The sequence below is a fragment of the Stenella coeruleoalba genome (genome assembly GCF_951394435.1).
Source record: "Stenella coeruleoalba genome assembly, chromosome: 10".
Taxonomy (NCBI): domain Eukaryota; kingdom Metazoa; phylum Chordata; class Mammalia; order Artiodactyla; family Delphinidae; genus Stenella; species Stenella coeruleoalba.
This window is the reverse complement of record NC_137156.1, coordinates 103,884,010-103,911,911: the sequence shown is the minus strand read 5'-3', so window position 1 is coordinate 103,911,911 and position 27,902 is coordinate 103,884,010. Positions and strand designations below refer to the sequence as shown.

General features: G+C 53.1%; 1 protein-coding gene and 1 pseudogene across 5 annotated transcripts in view; one reads left to right on the top strand and one right to left on the bottom strand.

Annotated features, from left to right (window-relative positions):
- The window catches only part of PODXL2 (podocalyxin like 2), a 31,934-nt gene that overhangs the window by 3,428 nt on the left and 604 nt on the right, over window positions 1-27,902 (top strand). Inside the window, exons 2-8 of one of the 4 annotated variants that reach the window (XM_079935262.1) lie at window positions 2,539-2,817; window positions 18,200-18,396; window positions 18,724-18,921; window positions 19,561-19,635; window positions 24,194-24,350; window positions 24,680-24,741; window positions 27,341-27,520. In XM_079935262.1, coding sequence (XP_079791388.1) covers window positions 2,539-2,817; window positions 18,200-18,396; window positions 18,724-18,921; window positions 19,561-19,635; window positions 24,194-24,350; window positions 24,680-24,741; window positions 27,341-27,520 — 1,148 coding nt within the window. Of the gene's footprint in view, window positions 1-2,538; window positions 2,818-18,199; window positions 18,922-19,560; window positions 19,636-24,193; window positions 24,351-24,679; window positions 24,742-27,340; window positions 27,521-27,902 lie in introns of all 4 variants that reach the window. The other 3 variants (XM_079935261.1, XM_079935260.1, XM_079935259.1) reach the window with 3 other exon arrangements.
- LOC307192360 (large ribosomal subunit protein eL29-like) lies at window positions 4,439-7,901 on the bottom strand (annotated as a pseudogene). Its single transcript has 2 exons — window positions 7,880-7,901; window positions 4,439-4,969 (listed from the first exon to the last, which is right to left on the bottom strand). The product of its transcript is annotated as a large ribosomal subunit protein eL29-like (transcript).

The following is a 27,902-nucleotide window of genomic DNA, read 5'->3' as shown; positions in this document are numbered from 1 at the left end:
ACCTTTTTGTGAGGAGAAACCAGCTAATTACAGTGCTTCTGTTGGCTGGTTGTTTGACCTTAGTGTCATGAGGCCTCAGTTATCTCATCTGTAAAAGAAAAGGGTGTTGATTTATTCGCTCTCGAACATGTCTTGAGCTCCTGTGACATTTCAGAGACTGTTGAGGCCCCGGCAGAACACAGGTGAAGCTGACACAGGACGCTCGACTCCGTGCTCGCTGCCGAGTGAGGGAGGCTGTAAGGTGGTCTGTGACAGTTTAGTGAGGAAGGTGCTGGGACGCGTCCAGAGGCGATGTAGTGGTGGGTGCCCCGCTGAGACCGTGGGGGCCGGGGTGGCTGCTCTGAGCTGAGGGTGGAAGCAGGAGTAGGAGTTAGGCGGGTTGGTGCAGGTGACCTGACGCGTCACCAGCTTCTTGTTAAAGGCTATTTGAGACTCTCATGCTATCTATGTTTCTTCCCATTAGTCTTAGTTTTTTCCTTCAGGTCACATAGAATAACTGATCTTTATTATTCACATCAACCTTTTGTTTTAACGCATTTGAAGATATCATTGTCGTTCTTAAACATTCTCTTCCTGGCCGAGAATGTCCCGGTTCTCTATCCTTCATGATACTTATGATTGTAGACTGCAGTGTGCTTTTTGCAGTGCAGTTTATACGCTGCACGGAGCTGACCACTGGGTGGCCTTTGCAGGCTGGAGGAATTCTTGCCTTGCTCTACAGATGAGGAGGCCAGGGTGCTGGTGGGGCAGACGTTCTCCTGGAGTCATTCAGCCAGGAAGCCAGGGTGCTTTCCTGCGCCACGCGCTCTTGCTGTGTCTGATCTCAAGACCTGTTTAATCCTCTTCAGCACACTTGTTATTTTGTTACGCCCCTTTCCCTGTACCCTGGACTGCTTTCCTTACGAGATGTTTTATTCGTGGCCCTGTGTTGTCCAGCTGGTGCATAGCATACGAAGTCTCCGTCCCCCCCAGACACGTTCTCTGTTTTTTGTTTTTTGGGTTTTTTTTTTTTTGCGGTACGCGGGCCTCTCACTGTTGTGTCCTCTCCCGCTGCGGAGCACAGGCCCCGGACGCGCAGGCTCAGCGGCCATGGCTCACGGGCCCAGCCGCTCCGCGGCATGTGGGATCCTCCCGGACCGGGGAACGAACCCGTGTCCCCTGCATCGGCAGGCAGACTCCCAACCACTGCGCCACCAGGGAAGCCCTGTTCTCTGTTTCTGATAGAACTCATTTCTGAGTCTGAAAAGCCCTTGTGTTCCTTAGCAGCCGCTCATTGTGCGGGCACACACAAAGCTTAGGGTTTACTACTTCATAAGGTGCTTATAAGGATTAAAATTCAGATAACGCTTACAAAGCATTTAGCACGTGGCACCAGTAGTGTTATTGTTTATCTTTATTATTAAACATCACTAAAAATTTCTATGAACTGCTGTTCGGCCACGTCATAGTGCGCTATAGGCGCAGAGTAGGAAATAAGTCCCGAAATTCCCTCTTTCTTACATCACTGAATGTTCGTTTTGGAAAAGAAAATTTGGAGGTCATTTCACCCACTTTCCTCATTTTTTGGACGAGGAAACTGAGGCCCAGCTTTCCGGAAGACTTACAGCAAGTTAGTGATATTTGTGTAATTAGTAATGACATTGTGAAACCAGCAAAGAGGGCTGTTTCCTGTTCTTAGTGAATGGGAGTGAGAGAGAAGGAAAAAAAGATGCCCTTTATTTTTGTTTTTTGTTTGTTTGTTTGTTTGTTTTGTAAATTAGAGAGGGGTCCAAGATTCCAAACAGACGTATCATTACCAGCTCTGGATGAGTTTGACCTGTGACCTCACATGGTTTTTGGTTTTTTTAAAAAATATTTATTTATTTGGTTGTGCTGGGTCTTAGTTGAGGCAGGCAGGCTCCTTAGTTGCAGCTCATAGGCTCCTTAGTTGTGGCTCGAGGGCTCCTTAGTTGTGGCTTACCTGCTCCTTAGTTGCAGCACATGGGCTCCTTAGTTGTGGCATACAAACTCTTAGTTGTGGCATGCATGTGGGATCTAGTTCCCTGGCTAGGGATTGAACCCAGGCCTCCTGCTTTGGGAACGCAGAGTCCTAACCATCACACCACCAGGAAGTCTCTCACATGGTCTTAAAGACTGTGTGTTGCTGAAACACAGATCACATTCTTAATGCAGTTTTGGAAAATGTTCAGCCTAGGATAGGAGCCTGCAGAACAGTGTGCGCACAAGGTCCAGGGAAGCAGGGCCCCTTCTCCGCTGCCCTGCACCCGCACAGCGTGGTGGAGAGTGGGTACTCAGCAAATGTTTCCTCCCTCTCTCCCGCCCATCTCCCCGTCTCGCCTTTGCCCCTGCTACAGGGAAGGAAGGCTAAGCAGTTTGGCCTTTTGGAGATGAGTACAGCATCTCAGAATCGCCTCGCAGCCCCCTGGCGTCAGGAGTGTCCCTGAAGCCCCACCCTCACCCCTGGGCTCTTGGCTGTTGGAGATGGGTCTCAACCCTGTGCCGCTCTTCCTTCTTAACCACCGGCTTTCATGTCTGCAGGAACATCCCTGGTTACGTGTGCAGCCGGGTCCGAGGAGCCTGGCCCAGAGGGCCTCACCTCCACCTCCCTGCTGGACCTCCTGCTGCCCACTGGCCTGGAGCCGCTGGACTCGGAGGAGCCCAGCGAGGCCATGGGACTGGGGACTGGCCTGGGAGCCCCTGGCTCTGGCTTTGCCAGCGAAGAGAGCGAAGAGTCCCGCATCCTGCAGCCGCCGCAGTACTTCTGGGAGGAGGAGGAGGTGCTGAACGACTCTAGTCTGGACCTGGGACCCACTGCAGGTAGCACTCTCCCCTAAGATGTGGGCTGCTCACAGCCGCCAGGAGGCCTGGCACAGTGCCAAACAGCCCTTTCCTCCGCCAGATCATCTCCTCTCCCTCTCGACCCGCGTTCACCTTCTGCTGTCCATCTGCACCTCAAAGCCAGGTGTCTGGGCTCTGAGGGTCTTATTGGCCCAGGAGGCCATTTTTACTTTTGTAATACTTCTGTGCTCATGTAATTCAGTGTAATGCTTATAGGCTGTGGGGTAAAGAATGTTATCCCTGTCTTCAACATGAGGAAGCAGAGGCTGAGAGAGGTGAAAGCACACCTGAGGTCATACAGCTGTCGAGATGATCAGTGCTGATTCAAGCCGAGGTCTGTCCAAGGTCTCGGGTTTTGTTTGTCTTTTCCCTCTTCTGTGCTGTATTGTCTCTGTTGAAGGTTCCTGGAGGTCAGCAGATCCCGTGTCCCTCCTTGGGTCTTAGAGCCCCACAAGGCATTCTAGGTGCCCTTCCCTCAGCCCTGCACCAGAGCTGGGGTCTGGCTCACAGAGCGAGCCCGAGGCCTGGAGCCAGCAGCGCACGCAGCTGTGGGCTGATCGCAGGTGCAGCAGAGCGTGCTCGCCGTGCTTCCAGCTACAGCAGCTGTGCGAACGTTCTTGGCCGGCAGGAGCCCGTTTTTAAGCACTGGACTGTCAAACTGTGTGTGCACATGCATGGGGTTGGGGTGTTCCAGAATTTAGCACTGATTTTCCTTTTTTAAATATATAGTATTTTGGGGCTTCCCTGGTGGCGCAGTGGTTGAGAGTCCGCCTGCCGATGCAGGGGACACGAGTTCGTGCCCCGGTCTGGGAAGATCCCACATGCCGCGGAGCGGCTGGGCCCGTGAGCCGTGGCCGCTGAGCCTGCGTGTCCGGAGCCTGTGCTCCGCAATGGGAGAGGCCACGACAGTGAGAGGCCCGCGTACCACACACACACACACACACACACACACACACACACAAAAATATATATATATGTATATGTATATGTATATACATATATATATAGTATTTTGGACTTATGTTCTGTAATTACAAAAATGATACATGAAAACTGTAGAAAATATGACAAATACAAAAATAACACAAGGAAGAAAATCCACCCATGACGTCAGAACTGAAAGATAATTAGTGCTAGTAGTTTGGGGTACATCCCTCCAGTCTCTCTTATATGCAGATTGGAATCATTTTTTCCACTTAAAATATTTCTGAAATTTATTTTCACATCATTAACTATCTTTTATAACTTGGTTTTCAATGACTGCGTAGTGTTTCTTCATGTAGATCATGACCCTCAGTATGAAACGGTTCCCTGTTATTGAATATTTAGTTTGTTTCCAGTCTTAATGATGCTACAAATATCCCTATATATTTTTGCACTTTTCTGATTGTTCCTTAGGATAAATTTCTAGAGTAAAATTGCTAGGTCTAAAGATGTATCAATGAGCGTCCCACCCAGAAACAGAAGACACAATCAAAGTAAGGTAATCCAAGGAGGTTGTGGTTTGTTTTTTTGTTTGTTTTTTGACAGATCCTCCTCAGGTTTATTTATACAAATAGCACAGGAGGACACCAGCCCCATGCAGACAGCAGCCCACCGGTCACACCAGTCCTTCTGTCCTCACGTTGGCAGATAAAGGCCTCCACTCTGTAGCCTCTGTGGGGGCCTGGGCACCCTTGGGAGCCGGAACTGGAGCCGCGGCTGCACCTGCCGCTGCAGCCTTGGCCTGGGACTTTGGCCAGCAGAGCCTGAGACCCTTGGCGATTGGGCACGAGCACGTTTCCTGAGCTTGGGGTGAGCAGTGTAGGCAGGTTGACTGAGCTTGCGGGCGCGGCCCTTTGGGATCTTGGGCTTGACCTCCTCGGGCTTTACGAGAGCCTTGATATCCTCAGCAGCGCACTCACGGCCTTGGCGTTGCTGGCCTGCATCTTCTTCTGGCCCTTCTTGTGCTTCTTGGCAAAGTGTGTGTTCCTCAGGAACTTGGGGTCCACCCCCTTAAGAGATTCGTGTCGTTGTGATTGGGGTTTCTTGATGCCGTTTCTGTGGCATTTTCGGGACTGGTTGTGCGTGGTGTGGTTCTTGGGCTTGGCCACGTTTGCACCGGGGCCCGCGGATCCCGAAGCGCCTGGGGCTAGAAGAGACCAAGGAGGTTTATTTATAGACCAGCGTACTTACCAGGGGATGGCAAACCCAGAGGAGTTCAGGGATGCCAGCAGAGGAGCGCTCAGCGCCCCACACCCACGGGACAAAGAAAGGGACACATGACAGGAGCCTGCGAGGACAGAGGGGTGGGGAGCAGTGGTCCTGACACGCGCAGTGAGGCGACGGGGAAGAAAGTGGAAGATAGATGCCCGGCCTCTGGCTCCTCCCGTCTCCTGCCAGGGCCCCCGTTGCTCTCCTTCCCCTGCCTCTGTGGAGGAGTCCAGGCAGGAAGCAGGGATGTGTCCCGGTTCGTGTGATTCACTGGGTCGGTCCCCGGGCAGAGGACGGGGTGGAGAAGGGTGGGGAGTGCGCGTGGGAGTGGGTGTATCCGACACAGAGGATGAGGATCTTTGCACAGGCTCCTGTTCCGCATTTCCCAGGTGACCTCCAGAAAGGTCGCTCCAGCTTGCGCACCCGTCAGAGAGGGAAATGCATGCCAGATTTTGACCCCTTCCCATCACTGAATTTTGTCACTTGGAGATTTTTGTCAATTTGATAGGCAAAATTATAATGGCCTTTGATTACTAGTAAATTTTAACTGAAGCATCTGTAAGTGAAACCCGTACACACTGAGTATATTATATTTATTGTGACCATTTATCTTTTTTTTTTATTTGAAGCAAGGGCAAGTAAGAGCAGGCTTTGGAGTCGGGCAGGTTCCAAAGTTCCAGCGCTGCCAGTCAGTAGCTGTGTGACTTCTGGCAGGTGACACCCTGAGCCTCAGTTTTGTCTTGTAGGAAATAGTGTCACAGTGTCCTGAGGTTTAAATGCAATGGTACGTTTGAAGCGCTTAACACGTCGTTAAGCACTCTGAAGATATTAGCTAGTATTATTACTTTTCCTTTTTTTTCTGTTGAGGCTTTAATGTTTTTATCACTGTACAAATCTTCTTATGAAAAAGATACAACCTCTTGACAAAAATAGAAAATTTTTTTCCAGTTTAGTAATTTTATTTTTATTATAGTAACATTTGACATACATAAGTGAGGATTCTTAAAAGCTTGGACAGTCTTTCTTTTGAAATGTTTTCATGTGTTTTTCTTTATGTTTAGAAAAGCCTGTCCCTCCGTGAGATAGACGCTCGTTTATGTCTTGTATTCTTTTTCAGCTTAAATTTTACTTGTAACTTGCTGCCAGCTGTCATCTGTTTGCGTTGTGGTGTAGGGTGAGGATCGAGCTCATCTCCCCATGTAGCAGGCCTGTAGCTACAGCAGTGTTCCTTGATAAATCTGTCCTCTCCTCGTTGAAAAGAAGTGCACTTTCCCCTCGCGCTAGACAGTGCTGTGTACTGGGGTCTTCCCTTTTGTCCAGACTCGTGGGATTTTAGTGTGAGAGTAGCCGTCATCGTTCGAGAGCCTCGGTCTGGAGGGAGCAGCTGTGTGCCACCTGTCCTCGGATCCCAGTGGGATGCCCCTGGGCCTGGATGGGCTCCGTTTCGTCTGCCCACTGCCCCACCCCCGTGCATCCCCCCTTCTTTTTCTCTCATGTCGTTTCTCTTCTCCCAGTGGCTTCTCTGGGGCTCACTGAGTGTGGCCAGGTCCTCATGCCAGCTCCATGCAGGTGTGTTTCCTGTGTCTGCTGTTCACGCCTGATAGTTGGGGACGTGCATGCCCTGGGAGTGGGGGGCGGGGAGGGCTTAGTCCTTGCTCCTTTCCTGCTGCTCTGTTTGCCCACCGTCCTGCCCTTTCCTCAGCTCAGTCTTCTCCAACACCCCGAGGAGATGTGTGCAGAAAGGGGGCCAGGGAATAAAGGCCAAACGTCTTGGCGCTGCAGAAAACGCCCTTGACAGTCTGGCCCAGCCTTATCCCCGGCCCCATCTCCTCCCCTCCTGTGACTGCATCGTCTCATTAGCCTGTTGTCCGCCCTGCATGGCAGACGTAGGACTGATGCACAGGGACGCTAAGTGCTTTGCCCAAGGTCACCGCTGGTGCTGGTGCGCGATGGGGCTGCATTGAGAATCAGTGTCTTCTTACTGACAGTGGCTCAGGCCCATCCCCCAAGCCCGCGACGCCCTTATACCCAGTCCCACCTGCTCAGCGTGTTCCTCTCCACCACGACTGCCTGCTGGGCTGTGTCCTGCTTCAGCACTTATCTGGAGAGATGCGGCCTCTGAGAGGCTCTCCAGCTCCCCCAGGTGACGGGGCCACTGCAGGTGGCTGGGCTGGTGGTGCTCTGGCCCAGGGGCTGAAGTCCAGTCTGTGTACCTCTCAGCAGGCCCTGGGCTGGATGGAAGGCACACCGTTTCCTAATTCATCCGCCAGTGGGGACGTCCTTGTGCTGGCGACGGCCCTGAGGTCAGTCTGCTCGTTCCTGCCTCCGTCTTCTCACAGCGCACGATGCTGTGCTCTGAGGACGCGACAGAGGCAAAGCGTTCGGGCTGTGGGGCTGATTTGTACAGGAAGGGATCGTGTGTGCCGCTCCCCCCCGCCCTCTGCTCCCAACCTGGGAAGTCAGAGGCTTCCCGCCAGGGGTCTCTGGGAGGAGGGAGGGCATCACTCGTGGCGTTTGCTGCTCAGGTCGGGGGGGGACAAAGAGAGAGGCCTGCTAAGGGCCTGCCAGGGTGGGGAGTCTGCCCAGAGTTCAGTGCCAACCTAGCAGGCCCCTGGGGACGGGGGTCGCTCCATGCAGCAGTGGCTGTGAGGGCTGGGGGCTGTACTGCAGACGGTCCAGCCCCAGGGCAGGTTCTTTAATAACCAGGACATCCGACCCAGGAATTGAATGCCAAGTTGTGCCAGGCGCCAAGTCAGGTGTTGTAGAGTGTTCCCTCCTTTAATCTTCAGAGAAACAGTTAAGTCTGTATTGTTACTCCCACTGGACCAGTGGACAAACTGAGGCTCACAGAGTTTGGGTAACAGCTCCATGAGCGTAAGAACCAGAGTTTAAACCCGAGTTGTCAGACTCCAGAGCCTTGGCTCTTTGTGTCGTGTTGCCTCTCAGCTCAGCAGTTTTACTGGAGACCAGCAGTAACGTCTTCGGTTTTGTGTAGGACTTACCACCATTTTTTCATAGCGTTTTCTCTTTGCTTAGCTCACCGAACTTCACAGCCGCTCTGTGGGGTCAGCAAGGCAGCACTTACTGTCTTTGCTTCACACGTGGTGAAACTGAGGCCAAGAAAGCTTGTTAGCTTTGCCCGAGGTCACACGGCTTGTGTGCGGCAGAGCCGAGTCTGGGCTCAGGGCCTCCCGAGCAGGTCTTGCCCTGAGAGCACATGGGTGGTGTGTGTCAGAGAGGAACCAGTGCCTCTGATTGTCACTGGAGCCCTGTTCTGCGTCTCCTTCTAGTTCGTTGGGCCTGGAAGAACTGGAGCTAGCACCTTTTCCTCCTGTAGCAGCGATCCCTGGGGGCCCGACGGCAGAGCAGCTGCCTGGCCAGTGATGAGGGCCGTGACCTTGTGTGGGTCCCTTTTCTAATCTTGCCTTCAGTCTCCTCATCTGAAAGTGAGACCATGGGAGTGATAGATTGAAGTCTTTTCCAGCTTTAAAATATTATGATACTCTGACATTTCGGGTGGGAAGAGTGGTCTCTACAAAGTAGGGAAAAGAAATGGAACGTAAATCACCACTCTCCCAGCTAATCAAGCCAGCCTGAAGCCTGATCAGTTAGTTCATGGAAAACTGCTAGTGACTCGGAATAGTTTCCCAGGTTACCTCTCCATCCCCAAACTGCCCTGCTGCCGCCTCACCCCTTTCACTTTCCAGTCTCCTTAGTAACATTCTCTGCACGCAGCCTTCATCTTCCCAGTGAGCAAGCTACTTAGTGTGCTACAGGACAAGAGATGACTCTCTGGAACCCCAACTCAAACAGACCCACAGACCTGTGTGAGAGAGGGGTGTGTATCGGCTTGTAAGGGATCGGTTGTTTCCCGCCCAGGCAGGTGGGGTCCAGGTGTTGAAACGGCATCAGAAGCTGCCTCAGCCCATCGTGCTTTGCGTCCCCTCGTCGGTTCACTCTTAGGCGGTCGTTCTCTGTGGTAGCTGCGCGAGGCCCTCCGTCACTCTGCTGTCATCCTCCTGTCACTTAGCAGCCCCAGCACTTCTGGGGAAGACTCAGGTGGAGGCTCATTGGTCTGGTCTAATCTGGGTCCCGAGTCCCCATGGCCCCACACTTTGGGACCAAGAAGAGGGAAGGAGGGCCCCCCAGAGGAGAATCAAGGTGCCATTAACAGAAAGGGGGATGAAATGATGGCCTCGAGTAGGGTCATTCCTAAGTGCTTACGTTTCCTCGGTCATCGTCACATACAGTTCTTTTTTTTTTTCCCTCACGCGACCTGATGCAGCCTTAAAAGCAGCCTGAGTATCTCTGTCTCAAGGCGGAGGCGACTGGCTTAGGGAGGTTCACGGGTGGTTTGAGGTTGTGCGGGTGATTGGTGGCAGAGTGGCTCTCAGCTCTGAGGTGTCTGCTTCAGGACCCGCTCCTTCTCTGTGTGAGCTCCTCCCTCACGGTACTTCAGTTACTGTTCGTCTGGAGTGAATTTGTGGAAACCAGCTCATCAAAGCAGCTGTCTGCTGGGGTGTGGAAATGGTTTCAGTACAGCGGTCTTGTTGGGTCGTATCTGTTATGCAATGATTTGACCTTCCGGGTCACTGCCCACACTTCAGGCATGTTTCCTGACGGTAGCACTTCAGCTGGACACCAAAAAAAGAAAGGAAACGCAAAAAGCTCCGTATTTTTGATTTACGCTAGTAAGTTTCATCGTATGAAAGTCAGAAACATGCAACAAGTTACAAAAAAATTCATAACTCCATTACCAACCCAGAGTCTGGGCACAGCGACATTCTGGTGTGTCTCTTACTGGACTTTCAGATAAAATACGCTTTTATGAAAAATGGAATTCGAGGGCACAGATCTTGCGGTTTCACTTACGCACATCTTTCCCAGGCAGCAAACACAGTTCTCCAGCCTCAGCTTTGAGGCCGAATTGGCATCCCAAGTGTGGACGGGCTGCCCCGCCATGTGAAAGCAGGAGCGTCCCATGAGCCGTGCCCTGACAAGAATCCTTGACACTGAATCGTCATGAGCGTCCTTAATTGTTGCCTTAGCGTGCGTTTGTGGAAGACAAGTGATAGGATCGGGGTGTTTGTCTTCACAGCTTTTTGTTCATGCTTTCCCCTCCAGACTGAGGCCCGATTTCTGTTCCCATCAGCAGCAGGTGGAGTGCCTGTTCCCGCGCTCACCCGGTACCGAGTATGGTTCTTAAATGCACTCCTATGTTGTCAGGTTGGTAGTCCAAAAGGTTTATCATCTGGTTTAATTTACATTTCTTTGATGACTACTGAGGTTGACCATTAAAAAGTCATGTTTAATTTACTGGAAGCTTCCCTTGCACCTCTGTTTTATACAAATCTATTGTGAATTTTGTGAATGTTTTTGTAAATATTAACAGTTGAATAACTGGCTTGCGTGTTGCACTCAGGGGACAGTTTTCAGTGATTTGACATTAACCTAAAGGGATGTTTAAAGTGATCTTTCGAGGCCAGTGGCCCTGATGCCTGTTTTAATTCCTTGTCTTAAAGAGAGGAATCAGTTCATTACCGTTTCAGCTGAGGCCGAAGGTCACATGAGAGGATGGCCACCCTGGAAGGCAGAAATAACGTCCGGTGCAACCTTGATAAAAAGGGAAAAAGACCTACAAAACTTGGGTGACATATTAGCAGGAAAAAAATGCGACATGATCTATTTAGGGAACAAAAGCCAGCACTGTAGTGAGATTAAGAGAAAAACAAAAAGGCCTATACGCAGCTTACGTGCCGACACTGGGTGAGTTAAGAGATCTTCCTTTACCCTCTGATCCGTTAGCCTCCGGTTAGTCAGTCGTGTTCAGTGTTTAACAGTCCCTTCACCAAACATTTACTGCATGCCTACTCTTGATTTCATGACCACCTTAAAACTGGCGAATCCAGAATTTTCACGAGAGGAGATAAATGACAAGGAAAAGGGTTGAGAGTAAGGAATAATTACGGTTATGTAGCCCCAGGAAAAGAAGGCTAAACTGGGGCAACTAAGAGAATATGTAGGGTTTTTTCCCCCTGAGGAAGATGCTTCCCAGGTTCTCCTCATTTAGCAGATAAAACAGAAATGGGCTTAAGTTGTAAGCGAACCATCCCAGTCGGGTTTAAGGAAATTGGGGAGAAAAAAAGCCAATGACACAGAAATGTCTCCCTAAGGAGGCCAAGACATGTTCTTGAAGAAGATTGCAGCCCATTTTTCTAGACGTTGTCTAAAATTTCCCTTCCGAATAATTTGCCCTTATGCATACGTAATTCTGCCATTTACAGTCTGTACAGTTTTATTTGTGTTGTAATAAAGATAAATAAGAAATTCGCTCTATTGAGTTACCATTAAAGTAACTTACAGCAATGCCATCATGCCTCGGCCAAGGGCCAAGGCCCATCAGGGAACCTCCCAGGTCCTTCTGCTGTCAGGACCCTGGACTCCTCGGGGTCCCGCCGCAACTACACCTCAGCACACACCCGTGTGCCTGGCTGTGTGCTGAGCTCTGGGATGCAGAACCTGCACGTGACTTTCAGGGGAGGAAAGAGTGCCTCGGTGGGCCCAGGGTTGTGCATCCCTTATGTCATTCATTTTAGCCTCACGTTCCAGAGTGGTGGCTGTGCGGAGCCCCCGGGCCAGTCACCCAGAATCCCAGCCCCCCTTGCAGAACTCTGAAGCTTGGCCCTGGCTCTTACATGTCACCCAGGCTGGTGACCGAAGCCCAGCTTCAGAGGATCGGGACCAAGGGGATGATGCTGCTGCGTCAGCTGAAGCTAGCTCTGGCGCTGCCTGGCTGACCGGGAACGTGTCTTGAGAGACTGGCTTCGACCACACGAGAACCTGAGGTTGGCAGCTTCACAGCTGCAACAGGTCTGGGCCTCACCACGCAGAGCAAGTGTCATCCTTTCTCTGAGCTTTGCTCTGCATCTGTGAAAGCAGGGCTGTGGGCCTGCTGATGTCACAGGACCCCACTCTGGAATGCGCAGGCCTGATGTTCCCCAGGGCTCTGGGGAAGATGTCGTTTCCAGCGGAGCCACTTGGGCGTGCTGTTGCTCCCCGCACTGTCGGCTGGTGTTTCAGGCAGGGGAGCTGATGGGGGCAGGTGCATTGGACGAGGTCCCCGGTGGGCCTCTGGTATCTCAGGGATAGTGAGGGCACCTGGCTGGCTGAGCCCCGGGCAGCGTGGCCACTCCTTGACCCTCCACCCTTTGAGGCCAAGCTGGAGCCTCCGCCTGGGGGACCTGCTCTGTGAGGGACCTTTACTGTCTCTCCATTGCCCCCGCTGTGACCGCCCTCCGGGGCACAGGGACAGGCTTTGACTTGCTTTCAGGCTGTCGCGAACGTGTCTCTTGGGCATCTCTGCTTGCTCACACCTGTGTCCAGATATGTGGTGTGTTTGTCCCTGACAGGCTATTGGGGTTTGTGGAACCCTACTTCAACGCCTGAAGCAGGTGGAAAAGGAGGGCAAAGCCTGGGCTACTAGCAGGATGGAGCACCACTCTCCACGTCCGCGGGGCTGTCAGTGGACAAGTGTCTGGTCTGGTGTCCAGGATTTGGGGCATCAGGCCATGCTTGATGCTGCTCCCGGAGACGGGAGCGCTGGTAGGGGCCACCTCGCCTGGGGAGGAGACCCATTCCCTCCCTTCATCCTGCAATTTCTGGTGCATTTTCTCCATGACCTCCCTCTAGCCCTACCCCCTCCCTCCAGTCCCCTCCTCCCCCTCCCTCCAATCCTCTCCCCCTCTCACCAGTCCCCTCCTCCCTCCTCCAGTCCCCTCCTCTCCCCCCTCCAGTCCCCTCCTACCCGCTCCCGTCCCCTCCTCCCTCCTCCAGTCCCCTCCTCTCCCCCCCTCCAGTCCCCTCCTACCCGCTGCAGTCCCCTACCCCCTCTTCCCAGTAGTCCCCTTCTCCCACCTCTTCACTCTGCCCATCTCCATCCCTCTCCTTTTCCTCCATTGTCATTTTACTCCTGGTCCCTGCAAGGTGAGTGCTGAGGCTTCCTCATTCCTCCAAGGTCGCTACCCTCTGGAATCTTGGTCTTCCTCCCTTGGACACCTGAGTGGGACGAACACTCCGCTTCTTCCCCCCTGGGATTGTTCACCTGCCTTGTGCACCTGTATTCCTTTCTCCTGGAGGTCAGAAACTGTTAGTCCACACAGCCTGCCCTGTCCCCTGCCTTCTCTGTTTTCTGGTGGGTAACTTTGTGTTTGCAGAAAACTTCCAAGAATAATTCCCATATACCCTTCACTTAGATCCCCCATTATTAACATTCTGTCACATTTGCTTTGTTATTCTGTGTATGTATATATGGATGTATATACGAGAGTTTTTCCTAAATCACTTGACAATAAGTTGCAGGCAAATTCCCCTTGACCCTTAAGTACTTCAGTGTGTATTTCTTAACAAAGACATTCTGTTACCAAACCACAGTACCATGATCAAAATCAGGAAATTGACATCGATACAATACTGTTATATAACTACAAACTTTATTCAAACTTTGCCAGTTTTCCCAGCAATGTCCTTAGTAGCAAAAAAAAAAAAAAAAAAAGTTACTGTTTCCACTTCGCTGTTCAGTCCAGGATCATGTCCTGCATTTAGTTCTCATGTGTCTTCCGTCTGTTTTATTCTGGAACACTCCAGTCTGTCTTTCAGGATTGTGATGTTTGCTTTTTTAAGGAGACAGGCCAGTTATTTTGTGGAAGACTTCTCAGTTTTGGTTTGTCTAGTGTTTCCTCGTAATTAGATTCAGGTTCTGCATTTTTGGAAGGAATGTCATACACGGTTTTTCTTTCTCAGTTCATCAGCGCGCGGTTACTCTTGGACAAGGCTCAGTTTCTTTGCTTGTTAGTCTACATTCACATTCGGATCCACTCCCCTGGGACCACCGTTCCCATCCCACCACGGTCTGTCCCCCAGCTGCCCCTGTGTCACCTCCTGTCATACTTCTGTAGTCTGTGCCCCCAGTGGGCGTCCCATTAGTTCTCATTTCTGGTGTAAGAGGCATTTCCCGTATTCAGGTCATATGCAGGCTTGTCAACAGATGATTGGTCGTTTCCTGCCTCTCTCCTGGATCCTGACTTACCACTCAGGTGCTTACTGTGCTCCTCCTTTGTGGAGCGCACTTCCAGAATGCTGCTGTTTTCTCTTAGGATTTAACAGTGTGAACATTCCTTTAATGTTGGTAGTGGAGGAGGAGGAGGTGGAGGAAGAGCTTAAACTAACGGGGTGTTTGTACTGTTGGTGGTGCCCAGCTTCATCTCACTGAATCCAGACCACAGCCCTGTGTGCTGCGTACTCTTCGTTTTTTTACAGGTGGCACGTGGGCGTTAGGTTCCATGACCGAGGCCATACGGTTGATAAGCAGTGAAACTGAAATCACACAGTAAAAGGGAAAGGAATAATTTTGGATGCTGAGAGGTGGTAAGAAAAAGTAGAAAAAGAAAATTCTGCTGATTCCAAGCACCAGTGAGCGTCAGTTAGTGATTTGTTCAGTCACCAGAGACGAGAGGCTGGAAAAGGGTGGAGGCTTGCTGGGGGATGTCAATTTGGGAGACTTTAGTGTTGAGGCAATAGAGAAAGTCTTCAGAAACAGGGAACTCACTGAGAAAGAAGTGCAGAAATGGTGAGTCCAGGGCGGGTGGTTTGGAAGTGGTCACATTTAGGGAGAGGGGAGAGGAGCTGACGCAGATCGTAAAGGAGACTCTGCACCGTGACTGGAGGCCCTGTTCTCGCCCTGTGGGGACACCCTGGGTGCGGGGGGTGGAAGGTGGGAGACGGGCTCAGCGAGCAGGCCTTGCTCTCCTGTCCACTCCGCCAGGCTCTGTGTTAGGTGCTGGGGACACAGGCGAAGAAGGTCCCCCTGCTTGTCCAGAGGAGCTTGTAACCTAGTGATTCCTGTTTTATGCTGTTCAGGACAGTAGACGAGTGGTTGCCTTCAATGCTGTTTTTATAAGACACATTTGTCAAAAGTGTCTCCGAAGCTTAGAATATCCATGCTAGAAAGAGCCTTAGAAATCCTAGGTATGGGCATCCTCATTTGTCTCGGGAAAAACTGAAGCCCAGGGTAGCTGAGGAGTTTGCCGTTGCTCAGACAAGCAAGGTGGTGGCAAGCCTTCTGGCTCCCAGATCATGTCACCAACAGCATGACCACTGTGACCCCCATGTTTGGCACGGGTCAGCATCAGGGTGAGTAGAGGGCCTGTCTGGTCAGCTTGCCCCTTGGGGACTGTCCCGCCCCAGTGGGACTCTGTGGGTCGGTGGCTCGCCATTCTGCCACGGTCCAGGCTCTCCCCGAGCTGCTGGCTGTTCCCACCGCTTCTTGAGGGTGTCCAGTGCCCTTTTCCTCTGGATTTCACTGTTTCTGTTAATGGAATGGCTCTTCCCACAGTGCTCACCTCCTCCCGTTAGCCAGCTGCCTCTGCCCCAGGGCCGGCTCTTGCATCCATTCCTGTCTCGTCACTTCCACTATTGTCACTCCATTTATCTCTCCTGATCCACTGCGACAAGCCCCTAACTCTGCTCTGCCTTCTTCCATCCCCTCCTTCATCTAATTCTTGTGCGTTGCTGTCAGATTAATCCTCTAAGAATGAAATTGCACGACTGTAAGCGCTTTTTATATGTTTTATTGCCCAGACACCCATCTGACGTTCTGTTACATAGGTTCCCGCCAGGCGGTCAGCCAGCCCATTTCAGTCCTGTTTTTATTTTGCATTTCAGTTTTAAACAGGTCTATTATAAAGTTCTTACTTCTCTTGAAGTAAAACATTTTTGTTCTCCTTGTTTTATGGTGTAATTGCCTCTTGAATCTCTGAAGAGGTTAATGATCAGCTCTTCAAAGCGCTTCTTTGTTGACAAGATTAGCTCTTCTCTCAGAGGCCAGTTGCTTTGCTTTCTCACTCTCGTGCTTGTACAGGTGGTACTAGATTGCTCAGTTTTAGGGGCTGTCGTGAGTTTCTTCAGCAGTTCTGTGGTCACTGTCCCACCAGCAGGCCTCACCCCAGCTGCTCTGTGTGGGGAACAGGTCAGCTTCCCTTCAGAGTGTGTGCAGGGGTGGAGGAGGGGAAGATCTTAAATTACTAAGTCTCTGCTGCCCTGAAGAGTGTAACTAACAAAAGTGGGGGTGGTGGACTGTTTTAATTATTCATTTAAATGTTGTAGTGGGAGTTCAGTGATCATTCCAGCTTCTAAAAATCATACTTTTTCTTAGGAAAAGTAATAATTCTTAGAGCCCTCTGGATCCTTGTTCTAATTTGAATAATTGCTCTCTAGGCCTGCTTCCCAGCTTCTGTCCTGAGATTGATTTTCATGACATTTCTCTTATATTTCTTGATTTCCCATGTCTTTTTGGATTTCTTGGAGAACTTCCTTAATTCATTCTTTCAGAATCTGTGGATAAGAAAACCTTTAAATCCTTACGTACATGACAGTGTCTTTATTTTGTAATCACATTTGAATGATAGTTCAGTTGGGTATAAAACTCCCAGTTCAAAATAAGCTTCCCTCAGAATTTTGAACACATTTTTCCCTCCTGCAATCTAGTGTTATTAATTAGAAGCTTGATGATGATTTGATAATCTGTTTCTTGTTCCTTTATAGGTAGCCCTCTGAGAGTTGGACTGTTGTGAGAATGAGGCTAGGTGTGAGTCTTTTATGATTCACCTTGTTTATTACCTTTCCAACATGAAGATTCATGTTGTGAGGCCTGGGAACTTTGGCTATTACTCCATTTTATTTCTATCTTTTTGAAAATCATATTGGCTAGTTGCTAGGCTTCGTACATTGATCACCTATATCTCTTAGCTTTTCTTTCCTTTTGCTTTTGCTCTGATGACTTTTCCTTGATTTTTCTTCTAGCTGTTCTATTGAATTTTCACATTTAAACAATCGAGTTTCAGTTTCCAAGAACTTTTCTTTTTTAAAGATTACTTCATTTTCTTGTTAGCCTGTTCTTATTTTAGGGATGCAATATTTTTAGGTCTTTCTGAGGATACTCATTAGAATTTTAAAAATTATCTCGTGTTCCCTGAGTTTTCTGTTCTGTGTCCTTGCTAACCCCACAGTAGTCTCTCTCCTTAATTCTGATGGAAAGAGAGTCTCCCTCCTCCACTGCTGACTTTTTCTTTGTTAATTTTGGCTGAGGGGTTATCTGATCTTATGATCTCATCTGCTTTCCATGTTCCCAGAAATTTATCTACATTTTTTAGACTTTCATTTTGACAGTGAAAAAAAAAAATTGTCATTTGACAGAAATTTGGGAGGAGGAGAATGAGCAGCTCAGTCAGCACCTGAGACCCTCCCCAGCCCTCTCAGTTCTACGCAGTATTTCAGACCTGTCTTTGATATTTATTATTTTGAAACAAAATGGCAGCCAATAACAGTTGTTACCTAGATATAGATTCTGATATTTGAATGAATTTCCAGCAAAACTGGTCTGTGCTTTTCACGTGTCATTATCCTGACGGAGCCTGGGGTGCGCTGAGAAGCCAGATGTCCTGGTCTCCAGGAGGCCTCCGTATTCTGCTTCACAGTGTCGTTCCAGGGATGGCAGGGAGAGGAACCTCCCCTTCCACCCGCCGGCAGTGGCCCCGTGAGTGCTGGAAGGCTCCAGACGCTGGGTGGGCTCAGCCAGTGCCCCTCTCTGCTCTCCCAGCATCTTGCATTTCCCAGTCGGGACCTGATTTACAGAATAAGAGCACTGGCTAGGGACAGTGGTGGTCATCTGTGACCACAGGGCTCTCAGACTTCATTGGGGGATTTCACCTGGAAGACGCCCACCCCAGCCCATTAGAAAAGGGGTGAAGGGTCGTGATGGGGTCTCCCGGGGAGAGCCCGGACAAGGCACCGCAGGGACCCTGTGCGCCAGATGTTAGCGGGGCCACTTCTGGGGAGCGTGTAGGCTTCGCACCTTCCCGTGTTTGTGGGACTTAAGTGGCCGAATTGTGTCGTTCTATTCCCATGAAGGAAGTGAGGACCAGCCTGGCCCTTGTCCCCCCAGTCTGTCCCCACCAATCCACTATTTCCCACTCCTTTCCCACACGATCAACTGTCCAGCCTCCCCGCCGTTCCCCTGAGGGTCTCACGGCTCTTTTCATCATCCGTTCAGCACGTACTCAGCAAGTCAACGAATGATGACGCTCATGAATGAACTCTCCATCTCTGTCTGTAGATTACGGTTTTCCAGACCTGACTGAGAAGGCTGGTCCCGTAGAGGATACGGGCCAGAGTCAAGAGGGGGCGAGCCTCCCGTCTCCCCTGCCCAAGATGAGCCTGGTGGAGCCACCCTGGCGTGTGGTCCCTGGAGAGGAGGAAGAGGCGGAGCAGCTGCTGCCTGTGACCAGATCCCAAGAAGAACCCCGAAGTCAGGTCCACGGCTTTCCTCCCACCGGCAGCAGCCAGACCCCAGGGGCCCCCGAACACCGGCACGAAGAGTCTGGGGACCAGGCCTCCTCGGGTGTGGAGGTGGGGAGCAGCATGGAGCCAAGCCTTTCCCCGCCCACAGTCGCCCCAAGTCCAGTGACCCTGGGGGGTCAGGATGTGGCCGACTGGGGGGCAGGGGGCACGGCGTTGCCAGCCGCAGGGCACGGGCTAGAGTTGGAGGCCCCTCGGGAGCCCAGTGAGGAGGCCACTGCGGAAACAGCTGGCTTGGCTGGCCGGCCGGGGGAGGGACCGTCCCCGGCCTCGTTCTCTCAGACAGAAGCTCCCGGCGGGGCTGAGGCCTCAGACGAAGACCCCACGCACCCTGGAGCCTCAGCCTCTTTCTCACTGGCTCCTGGAGACACGGAGCTGACACCTTCCTCTGCTGCCGTGGGACGAGAAACCCTAAGCCAGCTGCCCCAGGAAGGGCAGACCGCCGACACTCCGTCTAGAACACCCTGGGACTCCACGCAGGTAAGTGAGGGTGCTCGCGGGCTGCCCGGCCATGCCCAGCTCATGGCATGGGGAGAGCTCTGCCGGGCCCCGGGACGGCGGGTGGATCCCGGGCAGACCTTTGGGGGGCACAGCTCATGGCCCAGCAGCGGGCATCCTCTTCACACTGAGGTGCACAGGCTCGGCACCCCCGCCCAGTAGTCATGGGTTCGGGTGCCCTCTGCTCGTCACAGCCGCTGAGGGTGGGTGCTGACAGCGCTCTGGCCAGCCCCACCTCCACACCCCCCACCACTGTGCAGTTGCCCCTGCTTTCCTCCTCACCCGCCCACCCCGACACCAAAAGGAAAGGAGGGGTCCCAGGTGGTCAGCTGTGCGTCTGGCCCCCAGGCATGCTACTGTTTGCCCTTCAGAACGTTACACGAGTTTGCCTTCGAAAGCTTCCAGGCCGGCCCCTGCAGCCGGGCCCCTGTGACACAGCTCCTGCCTCCACTCCCTCCAGACATCGGGTTGGTGAACCTTGGCCGGGTCCTGGGCATGTCACCTTGCAGAGGCTGTCTGCTCTCACCCAGCTGTCACACCCATGCCTGGCCTCGCCCTCCTAGCTTCTCACAGGGTTCCGTCCACCCTCCCTCCAGATGCCCTTCTTATTTCTTTGCACAGGTGATCTGCAAGGACTGGAGCAACCTAGCCGGAAAGAACTACATCATCCTGAACATGGCGGAGAACGTGGACTGTGTGAGTGCTGGTGCGGCAGGCCGGGCCGGGGTGGGTGGCCTGACCCCCTGGGGGGAGCCACCTCCCACCAACGTCTGAGAAAAGAGGGCTCTCGGGTTTTTAAATCCCCAAGGCTCTTTGTGCCTGCCCCCCTCCGTTTTTGATTCTGCGTGTGATGTCGTCTCTCCATGAGGATATTGAAATTGCTTTCTGAAGAGTTGTTTTCTCCCTGTACGGGACGCTTTCCCCATTTGTTAGTTTTGTTCTCAGTTTTCCACATGCGTCCTCTCCTCAGATGTCTGGCGGCGTTTGTTTGGTGCTGTTTAAGGAGGGCCAGCAAAAGCTGGTCGGAAGCTTTGAGCCTGGGGGTGGGCTTCACTGTAGCTTCTCGGGAGGGTGGTCTGGCCGGGCCATTTCATGTGAAAATTTCTAATGTGAGTGTCTTTAGGGCCTTCCTCTTGGGTGATTAGGTTCTTGGAAAAAGGAACGTCTGTCCTTCGGGGAGGGTATGGGGCTGGCCGCCAGGGTTCTGGGAGCAGCTTGGGAGAGGGCTGTGTTTCTGTGTTAGGACACACGTGCCTGATGGGTGAGTTTATTCACCGCACCCATTCGCAGTGTGAGCCCCTCCCACGGCTGGGTCTGGTGTCCTCAAGGTCAGAGACCCTCTATTTTACCATCATTAAAGAACAAGCGTCCCGTCTTCTGCAGGGAGAAGGGATGTTTGTCAGCTGTGCGGTGTCAGGGGGAACTAGGGGTCCATCGCTTCTTAAACACACTCTCAGTGTGGTCCTGTGCTGGTGCCGTTTCCATTCTCTCTCCCAGAGGGAGCCAGTGCCACTTATCCAGAGCGTTTGGCAAGTTGGGCGAGAAGTCTGGGTGCTCCTCAGCTCTCCCCGCCTGCCTCAGCGTCTGGCTCTCTCGGGCTTGCTGAACTGGGAAACTCTGACTCATCCATCCGCTTCCGGTGATCGCATGCTGTGGCTCTTGTCTCCTCTGCTGTTTTGTTGTGGTTTTGTCTTTGTGGTTTTAGACCTTAAAAGAAAAAACCTTCATTCTTGCTTAGTGTGTTTGGTAGAAAAGTGAAGGTACATGCGCACGTTTAATCCACAAGTGACCAACGAGGTGTTCTCTTCTTCCCAGCATCTTTATAAAGTGATAGATTGTAACGTCATTGGTGTGTTTCAATCCAGGGCAGTGCAGTTATTAGTCTTACTGATGCTCACTCTGTTAACTGGAAAGAAAGCACGAGGTAAGGGCTGTGAGTCGAGTTCATTCAGGGTCTGACTGAGGACGGTGGCCTGGGAGACAGCCTCTCGGGTGGACGAGCCAGGATACATATGAACTTCGGTGAAGGGGACGCATGCAGCGGAGACCTCAGGGAAAGGTCACTGCTGGCCTTGAGGACCAGACGTCTCAGTTAACGATTTGAGTGCTTTTCTGTGTGTGGGACAGTGCAGGAATCTGGGGTCAATGCCATTCTTCCTTAGTATACATGTTAACTCTCTGGGGGCCCATATATCCAGACACAGAATGCTTCGTCCTGCATTCCTCTCAGAGTGTAGGTCAGCGACTGCAGTGGCTTAAGACTTGATCCTTGTGGAACTGAGTGCAGGCAGCCTGCGTTGCCTACAACGCCATCTTTGGCCAGTGAAAGCCTCAACTCAGAGTTGGCTTCTGAGTCCTTTTGACCAACCTTTAGTGTTTGCTAGTTTCCCTGCTTTCTGTGCACAAGGATGTTCCAGGCTGTTCTTGAATGTTCCCTTCCCCGGACACGGAATCAACATTCTTCAAGGAGCTCTCATGGCTTTCATGGGGACTTGAGACTCTGGAGTTTGGGGGGCACATACTTGAACAATGAAGTCTAAAGTTAATGTCTCTGTTCTTTTCCCAAAGAACACATAGAAGCTTATAGCTTTCATTCAGTTTCCCTGTTTTTGTCTGGTTTGTTATTCTCATTTAATACTTGACATCCACCGAATTAGTCAATATTATTTTTTACGGTGGATTTTTTAATTGTAAAAGAATCTAACATAAAATTTATCATTCTAATCATTTTTAAGTGTACGGTTGTGTTAAGTACATTTACATTATTGTGAAACAGATCTCCAGAACTTTTTCATCTTGCAGAAACTGGAATTCTGTCCCCATTAAACAACTCCATCTCCCCCCTCTCTCAGCCACCCTTCTACTTTCTGTCTCTGTGAATCTGAGTGCTCTGGGCCCCTCATGTTAGTGGGATCGCACAGTATTTGTCTTCCTGTGACATCTCGGGCACATTCCAACGGGTGGCGCCGTGGGGTCAGCGTGTATGCGTACGTTCACCTTCCCTGGATACCGTCCAGCGACTTTCCACGGTGACTGTGCCAGTGACACCGTGGCAGCACCCGGGTGCTCTGGGGCTGCCGCGTCTGCCGGCCATCGGTGTTGTTTTTCATTTTAACCATTTTGCGAGGTATGTAGTGTGGTGGCACTACTTTGTGGCTTTACTTTGCATTTCCCTGATGATTAACAAAGTTGAACAGCTTTTCATGTGTGTTTTAGCCTCTTGGTCAAGTGCCTCATCAGATCTTTTGCTCATTTATTGACTGGGTTATCTGACTTTTTATTTATTGATGTCTGTAAATTATTTATATGTCCTGGATATGAAACCTCTGTCTCGTATACATATTGTAAATGTTTTCTCCTACCCTGTGGGGTGCCTTTTCACCCTCTTAATAGTACCCTCTGATAAATGGAAGTTCTTAATTTTTTTAAACTTCATCATAAAATACTCCAACTTATCAGTTTTTTCGTTCATGGTTAGTGGTTTCGTCGGGTCCAATTTAGAAATGTTTGCCTACTCCAAGGCCATGCTTGTTTCTAAAAGCTTTAGATATGAAATGCATCTGGAATTGACTTTGGTGTATGGTGTGACCTATGAGTCCAGGTATGTTTTTTCTTTTCTGCTGAGATATCCAGTCGTCCCAGCACCTATGACTGAATAAGTCCTTTCAATCCTCACAGTAGGCCCACGGATTTAGGCCCGATGCCCACATTTTCAGATGGGGAAACTGAGGCTCGGAGAGGTGCAGTGTGTTGCTAAAGGTCCCAGAGCCGATGAATGGCAGAACCAAGATTTGAGTCCATATTTGATTCCAAAGCCACTGACACTCACTTCCCATCTACAGAATGAATGTATGAGACACCTAGTCATCAGACCCTCCCAGAACTGACTTTGTGGGTCTAGGGCTTAAGCCAGGCAAACGTCTGGACCCTGAAAATGGGGGGTGTGCGCAGGTGGTGGCGCACAGGGCTGCAGCCCCCACACACACGGGGAGGCGCCGCCCCAAGGAGGGCTCAGGCGCGGCTGCCCCTCCCCTGCACGCGCACACACGGACGGTAGCGGCCATTTCAGGAGCTGGGGCTTCCCGAGCCGCTCGCTCGGGCCATCTCCAGGTACCAGCCTTCTCCCAGGTGTGGAACTGAGCAGGCCTCTCTTAGGCTGCTGAGCCTAACACTCGTGAGAGCCTGCACTGGGCACTTGCCATGGCAACAAGGCCCTTCATCACGTCAGTAGCGTGACAGCCACGCTCCTTAGCTTGGGCCCCAGCAGAAAGGAGAGCCCACAAGGCTGGCCTGGAGAGACGCCTGGGTCTCATGGGCAGAGACACCTGGCTCGCGGCCCCGCGGCTGGGAGCATTGGAGATAGGAGCCCACGTACAGGAGGGAGGGGCTGCTGGGGGCCAGGGGTCGGGGGACCCGGCCAGAGGAGGGCCTCTTCCCAGACGGGCCAGGAAGGGACAGTGACGGGCTGGGAGCCAGAGGCAAGGCCTCCTGCCCCGTGCCAAGTTCCTGTTCAGTGCCAGCCTCTTGCCAGCCTCTTGTTTTTGTTTTTGTGTGATTACCTGTGTACAAGCTGAAGGAAATCTCAGCAGCACAAGAGCGCCAGATGGGAAAGAAGTCTCCTTTCCCTTCTCCTGCCCCTCCCTGCGGCCAGGGGTCTACCATTATGGCCATCTCTGCTAATTGTCCTGGGCACCGCTGCACCCTGCGAGGACGCAGGCGTCTTTTTTTTTTAATCTATTTTATACATATTAGTGTATATATGTCAACCCCAATCTCCCAGTTCATCCCCACCCCCCGCTTTCCCGCCTCGGTGTCCACACCTTCGTTCTCTACAGCAGACTCTTTCTTGACTGCCCAGCTTTGAGCCCTGTCTCTCCAGTGACAGGCGGAGGGGAGTTTGGGGAGGATGCCTCCCACCTCGGTGGCCGTATTGACGCGCACTCTCTTGTCCTCCCCCCCGACATACTCGTCCGTCACATGACACGTTTGGACACCAGGCCCCGCGTGAGTGCAAGAGGCCAAGGCAGGAGGGGGCACCTGGACGCCTGCAGGGACCAAGTGGACTCAGGTCTTCCTGTGCCCACTGTCCCCCGAGGCCAGGGTCACAGCCTCCTCCGTGGTCCCCAGAGGTCCCTGAGCAGCCACTCTGGGCAGCCCGCTGGCCTTTCCCGGGTCAGAGGGGCCCAGGCCTAGAGGCTGGGGTCAGGGGGCATCACCCCTCACCGAACGCGGGGCTTTCTCTCTGCCTTCGCAGGAGGTGTTCCGGCGGCACCGGGGGCTGCAGCTCCTGGCCCTGGTGGAGGAGGCGCTGCCCCGCCACGGCCGCAGCCGCCACGGGGACTGGCACATCTCCCTGAGCAAGCCCAGCGAGAAGGAGCGGCACCTGCTGATGACCTTGGTGGGCGAGCAGGGTGAGTGGGGGCTGTGGGGAGGGCAAGCTGAGGCCCAGCTGGACTGCCTGGTTCAGGGCTCAGTGACGCCCACAGGCCTGGGTTCTGGAGAGAAGGAGGATGAGTGCACCCTGGTCGGGAGGGAGGCGCAGGCCCGTGTACTCTGTGTGGTGGGGGAGGGGCCGTGGGTGTGGCTTCTGGAAGGGGCCAGCGGGTGGGCAGCAGGTACGGGTCATGGTCGGTGTGGGCTCCACGCTGGGGAGTGAGGCTCGGAGGCTCAGATGGGGTCCGAGGGTCAGGAGCCCGAGCAGCTCTGCGGCCAGGGCTGTGCTGATGGTGCGTTTCCCTAGGGGTGGTGCCCACTCAAGACGTCCTCTCCATGCTGGGCGACATCCGCAGGAGCCTGGTGGAGGTAAGAGCGTGGCCGTGCTCCCTGCACCCCTAAAACTCTGGGGCGGGGCTGCCTTCCCTGAGGCGTGAGGGCCTGCGTGGCGGGGTGCGGCCTGAAGCAGCTCTGGACAGCTCCTGTCTCCGGTCTCCGAGGCCCAGCTCCCGAGGAGCACGGAGCTACCAGCTGCGGTGCGTGTGACATGCGACAGCAGGCGCAGACCCAAGCCGCGGAGGGAGGTGGTCAGGAGAGGATGCAGAGGGAGGGGCCCCCCGAGGGGATCTTGGAGGGTAAGCGGAGTTCTTTGGTGGACGGCAGAGAAGCGAAATCGTGCAGATTTCGAAATCGTGCAGAAGCCTGGTGGGTGGGGAGAACGTGGCACAGTTCCCAAAGGCACAAAAGAAAGTGTCACCAGGCACTCCCCACTGAGAGTCGCGGCGCTGGGCCAGCTCGGGGGCCCCGGGGTGGGGTGGGGTGGGGCGACCCAGGCAGTCCACCGCCCACCTGGCCAGCCCCAGGGACCTGGGCTGAGGAGACAGGCTGGCCGACCTCTACTCCAGATCCACCTTCCCCAGAGGAGGAAGTGCAGTTCCTCACCTCCCTTCTTGAGGACAGCCCGTGTCCTCCAGGCCCCGTCCATTCACTGGAATCCAGGGGCCTTATCAGTCCCCTTAGTTCTCAAGAGTTCTGCAGTATTTGTTTGTTTGTTTGTTTTTTATTTATTTATTTTTGGCTGCGTTGGGTCTTCGTTGCTGTGCACGGGCTTTCTCTAGTTGCGGCGAGCGGGGGCTACTCTGTTGTGATGCGGCGGCTTCTCATTGTCGTGGTTTCTCGTTGCAGAGCACAGGTTCTAGGTGCGCATGCTTCAGTAGTTGTGACACGTGGGCTCAGTGGTTGTGGCTTGCGGGCTCTAGAGTGCAGGCTCAGTAATTGTGGCACACGGGCGTAGTTGCTCCGCGGCTTAGTTGCTCCATGGCATCTTCCCGGACCAGGGCTCAAACCCGTGTCCCCTGCATCGGCAGGCAGATTCTTAACCACTGCGCCACCAGGGAAGCCCCTTGCAGTGTTTTTAGTTTGTTTTTTATATATTTATTTATTTGGCTGTGTCGGGTCTTAGTTGCGGCATGAGGGATCTTTAGTTGTGGCATGTGAACTCTTAGTTGTGGCATGTGGGATCTAGTATCGTAACCAGTGATCGAACCCAGGCCCCCTGCATTGGGAGTGTGGAGTCTTAGCCCCTGGACCACCAGGGAAGTCCCTTGAGAGCCCTCCAGTGTTTGTTGACAGAGCTGAGGCCCCACCTCCTTATCTAGTCCACGCCAGGCTGGGGGTGGCCTCTGTGGTGGTTTGCGGCTTTTTGATAAGTGTGCTGAGTGCCAGACTGGGTTCTCTCACCCGGCCCTGAGCACCACCCCGGGGTTGTAAGCAGTAAATAAGGCCCCCTGTTGAGTACCATAGGTGCCCCATTTAAGACGGGAGCTGAAACCCAGAGCAGGGAGGTGACCTGCCCAAAATGGCACAGCGAGTGCGTGGCTGAGCCAGGCTTTGGACCAGGCCTGAGAGATTCAAGAGCCTGGGCCTTTCACCGTGATGCTGTACCTACACCACCTGGGTAGCCACGGGGGCCGGTCCAGTTGTGAGACTTGGGGTTCACGAACACTGGGGGGCTGGTGGAAAGTGGGGTTTAACCTTTTTTACAGACCCTTCTGCTTCTCCCCTCCCCTGGGTATTCTGGCTTTTCCGGACGTTTCATTCGGACTGATTCGGCCGAAAGGCATGCTGGGTCTTTGGACATACGTTAGTGGGCAGATTTAGCACGCGCATTGGTGGTGAGTCTAGCAGGAGACCTGAGCCGTGGTAACTTAAAAAGAGAATAGAGAAAGTGCTGGAAATATACAGGTGGTTCACAGGAAGAAGAGCTAATACCTGGCTTTAGAAAGGGGACTCCCAGGTCTCTGCGCCGGAGCCAGTGGACGGTGCCCTCACCCTGGCGCCTGTCATCTGATCACGGCACCTCGCCGTTCCTGCTTTCCTCCACCCGAGATGCTGATTGTGGAGAGTGTCTGCCTGACCCGGTGGGGACAGAGCAGACACTTGGCCAGAGAAGGCCGCCCACTCAAGACAACGCAGTGTCGGGGGTGCTGGGCGCTAAATGACATTGGTGACCACTCCAGTGGGAAGAGGGGGGAAGCTGGGAGACTGGGGGTGGCCGAGGACGTGCACTCTCTCTGGCCCACAATGGCCATAATGGTACCGGGACACCCCTGCCCCCCAAGGTAGAAGCTGTGTTTGCAGTTCCTTGCGGTGTGTGGTGGAGAATGTGAGGAGAGAGCTTCACAACTGCTCGTGTCCTTTTTCAAGCTGGTGGGGACCGTGTGGATTGTGACTGCTGGCATGGGGCCAACCTCAGTGGGGGGTTAGGGCCACCACCAGGTGGGTTTAGGGCCAAAGGCCGCCTGCAGCAGGGTTTGTGAGGAGTCTGGGGGTGGAGGCGCCCTCAGGCAGCGTGGGCTGGAGATCGGGCAAGCCTGTTCCCCGTCCCTGAGCTCCGACCCCAAGGGCCCTGTGGGGAGCCCTGGCACCCTAGGATCTCGGCTAAGGAACCGGGCCCTCCCGCCCCCAGATTGGCATCCAGAACTACTCCACCACCGGCAGCTGCCAGGCGCGGGCCAGCCAGGTACGCAGCGACTACGGGACGCTCTTTGTGGTGCTGGTGGCCATCGGCGCCATCTGCGTCGTCATCATCGTGCTCGGCCTGCTCTATAACTGCTGGCAGCGCCGGCTGCCCAAGCTGAAACACGTGGTGAGCGAGCGTGGAGCTCAGGGGCAGGGGGCTGGGCCGCGGTGGTGCCGGTGAGGGGGTGCCCAGCTCAGGCATCTGAGGCTCAGTGTCCCCATCTGCCGGTGGGGTGACTGCGGCTGAGGCGCTAGTGCAGGGCGTGGCCCCCAGTTGCCCTCTGCAGGGCGCCGGCCTCGCATTAGGTGCTGGAGGTGCAGGGAGTGGGACGTTGGCTGCACCCGCAGGGCCGCTGCTGGGGGGCGGGCGGCCTTGCAGGCCTGGGCTCCTGTGGATGCCTCATCAGACAGGCCCTGGCTTGGGGGCTTGGCGTCAACAGGAGGCTCCAGCAGCCTGGCGGCTCCCCGCAAAGGAGGGGCCCGGGCACAAAGCTCCTGTTTCCCATGAG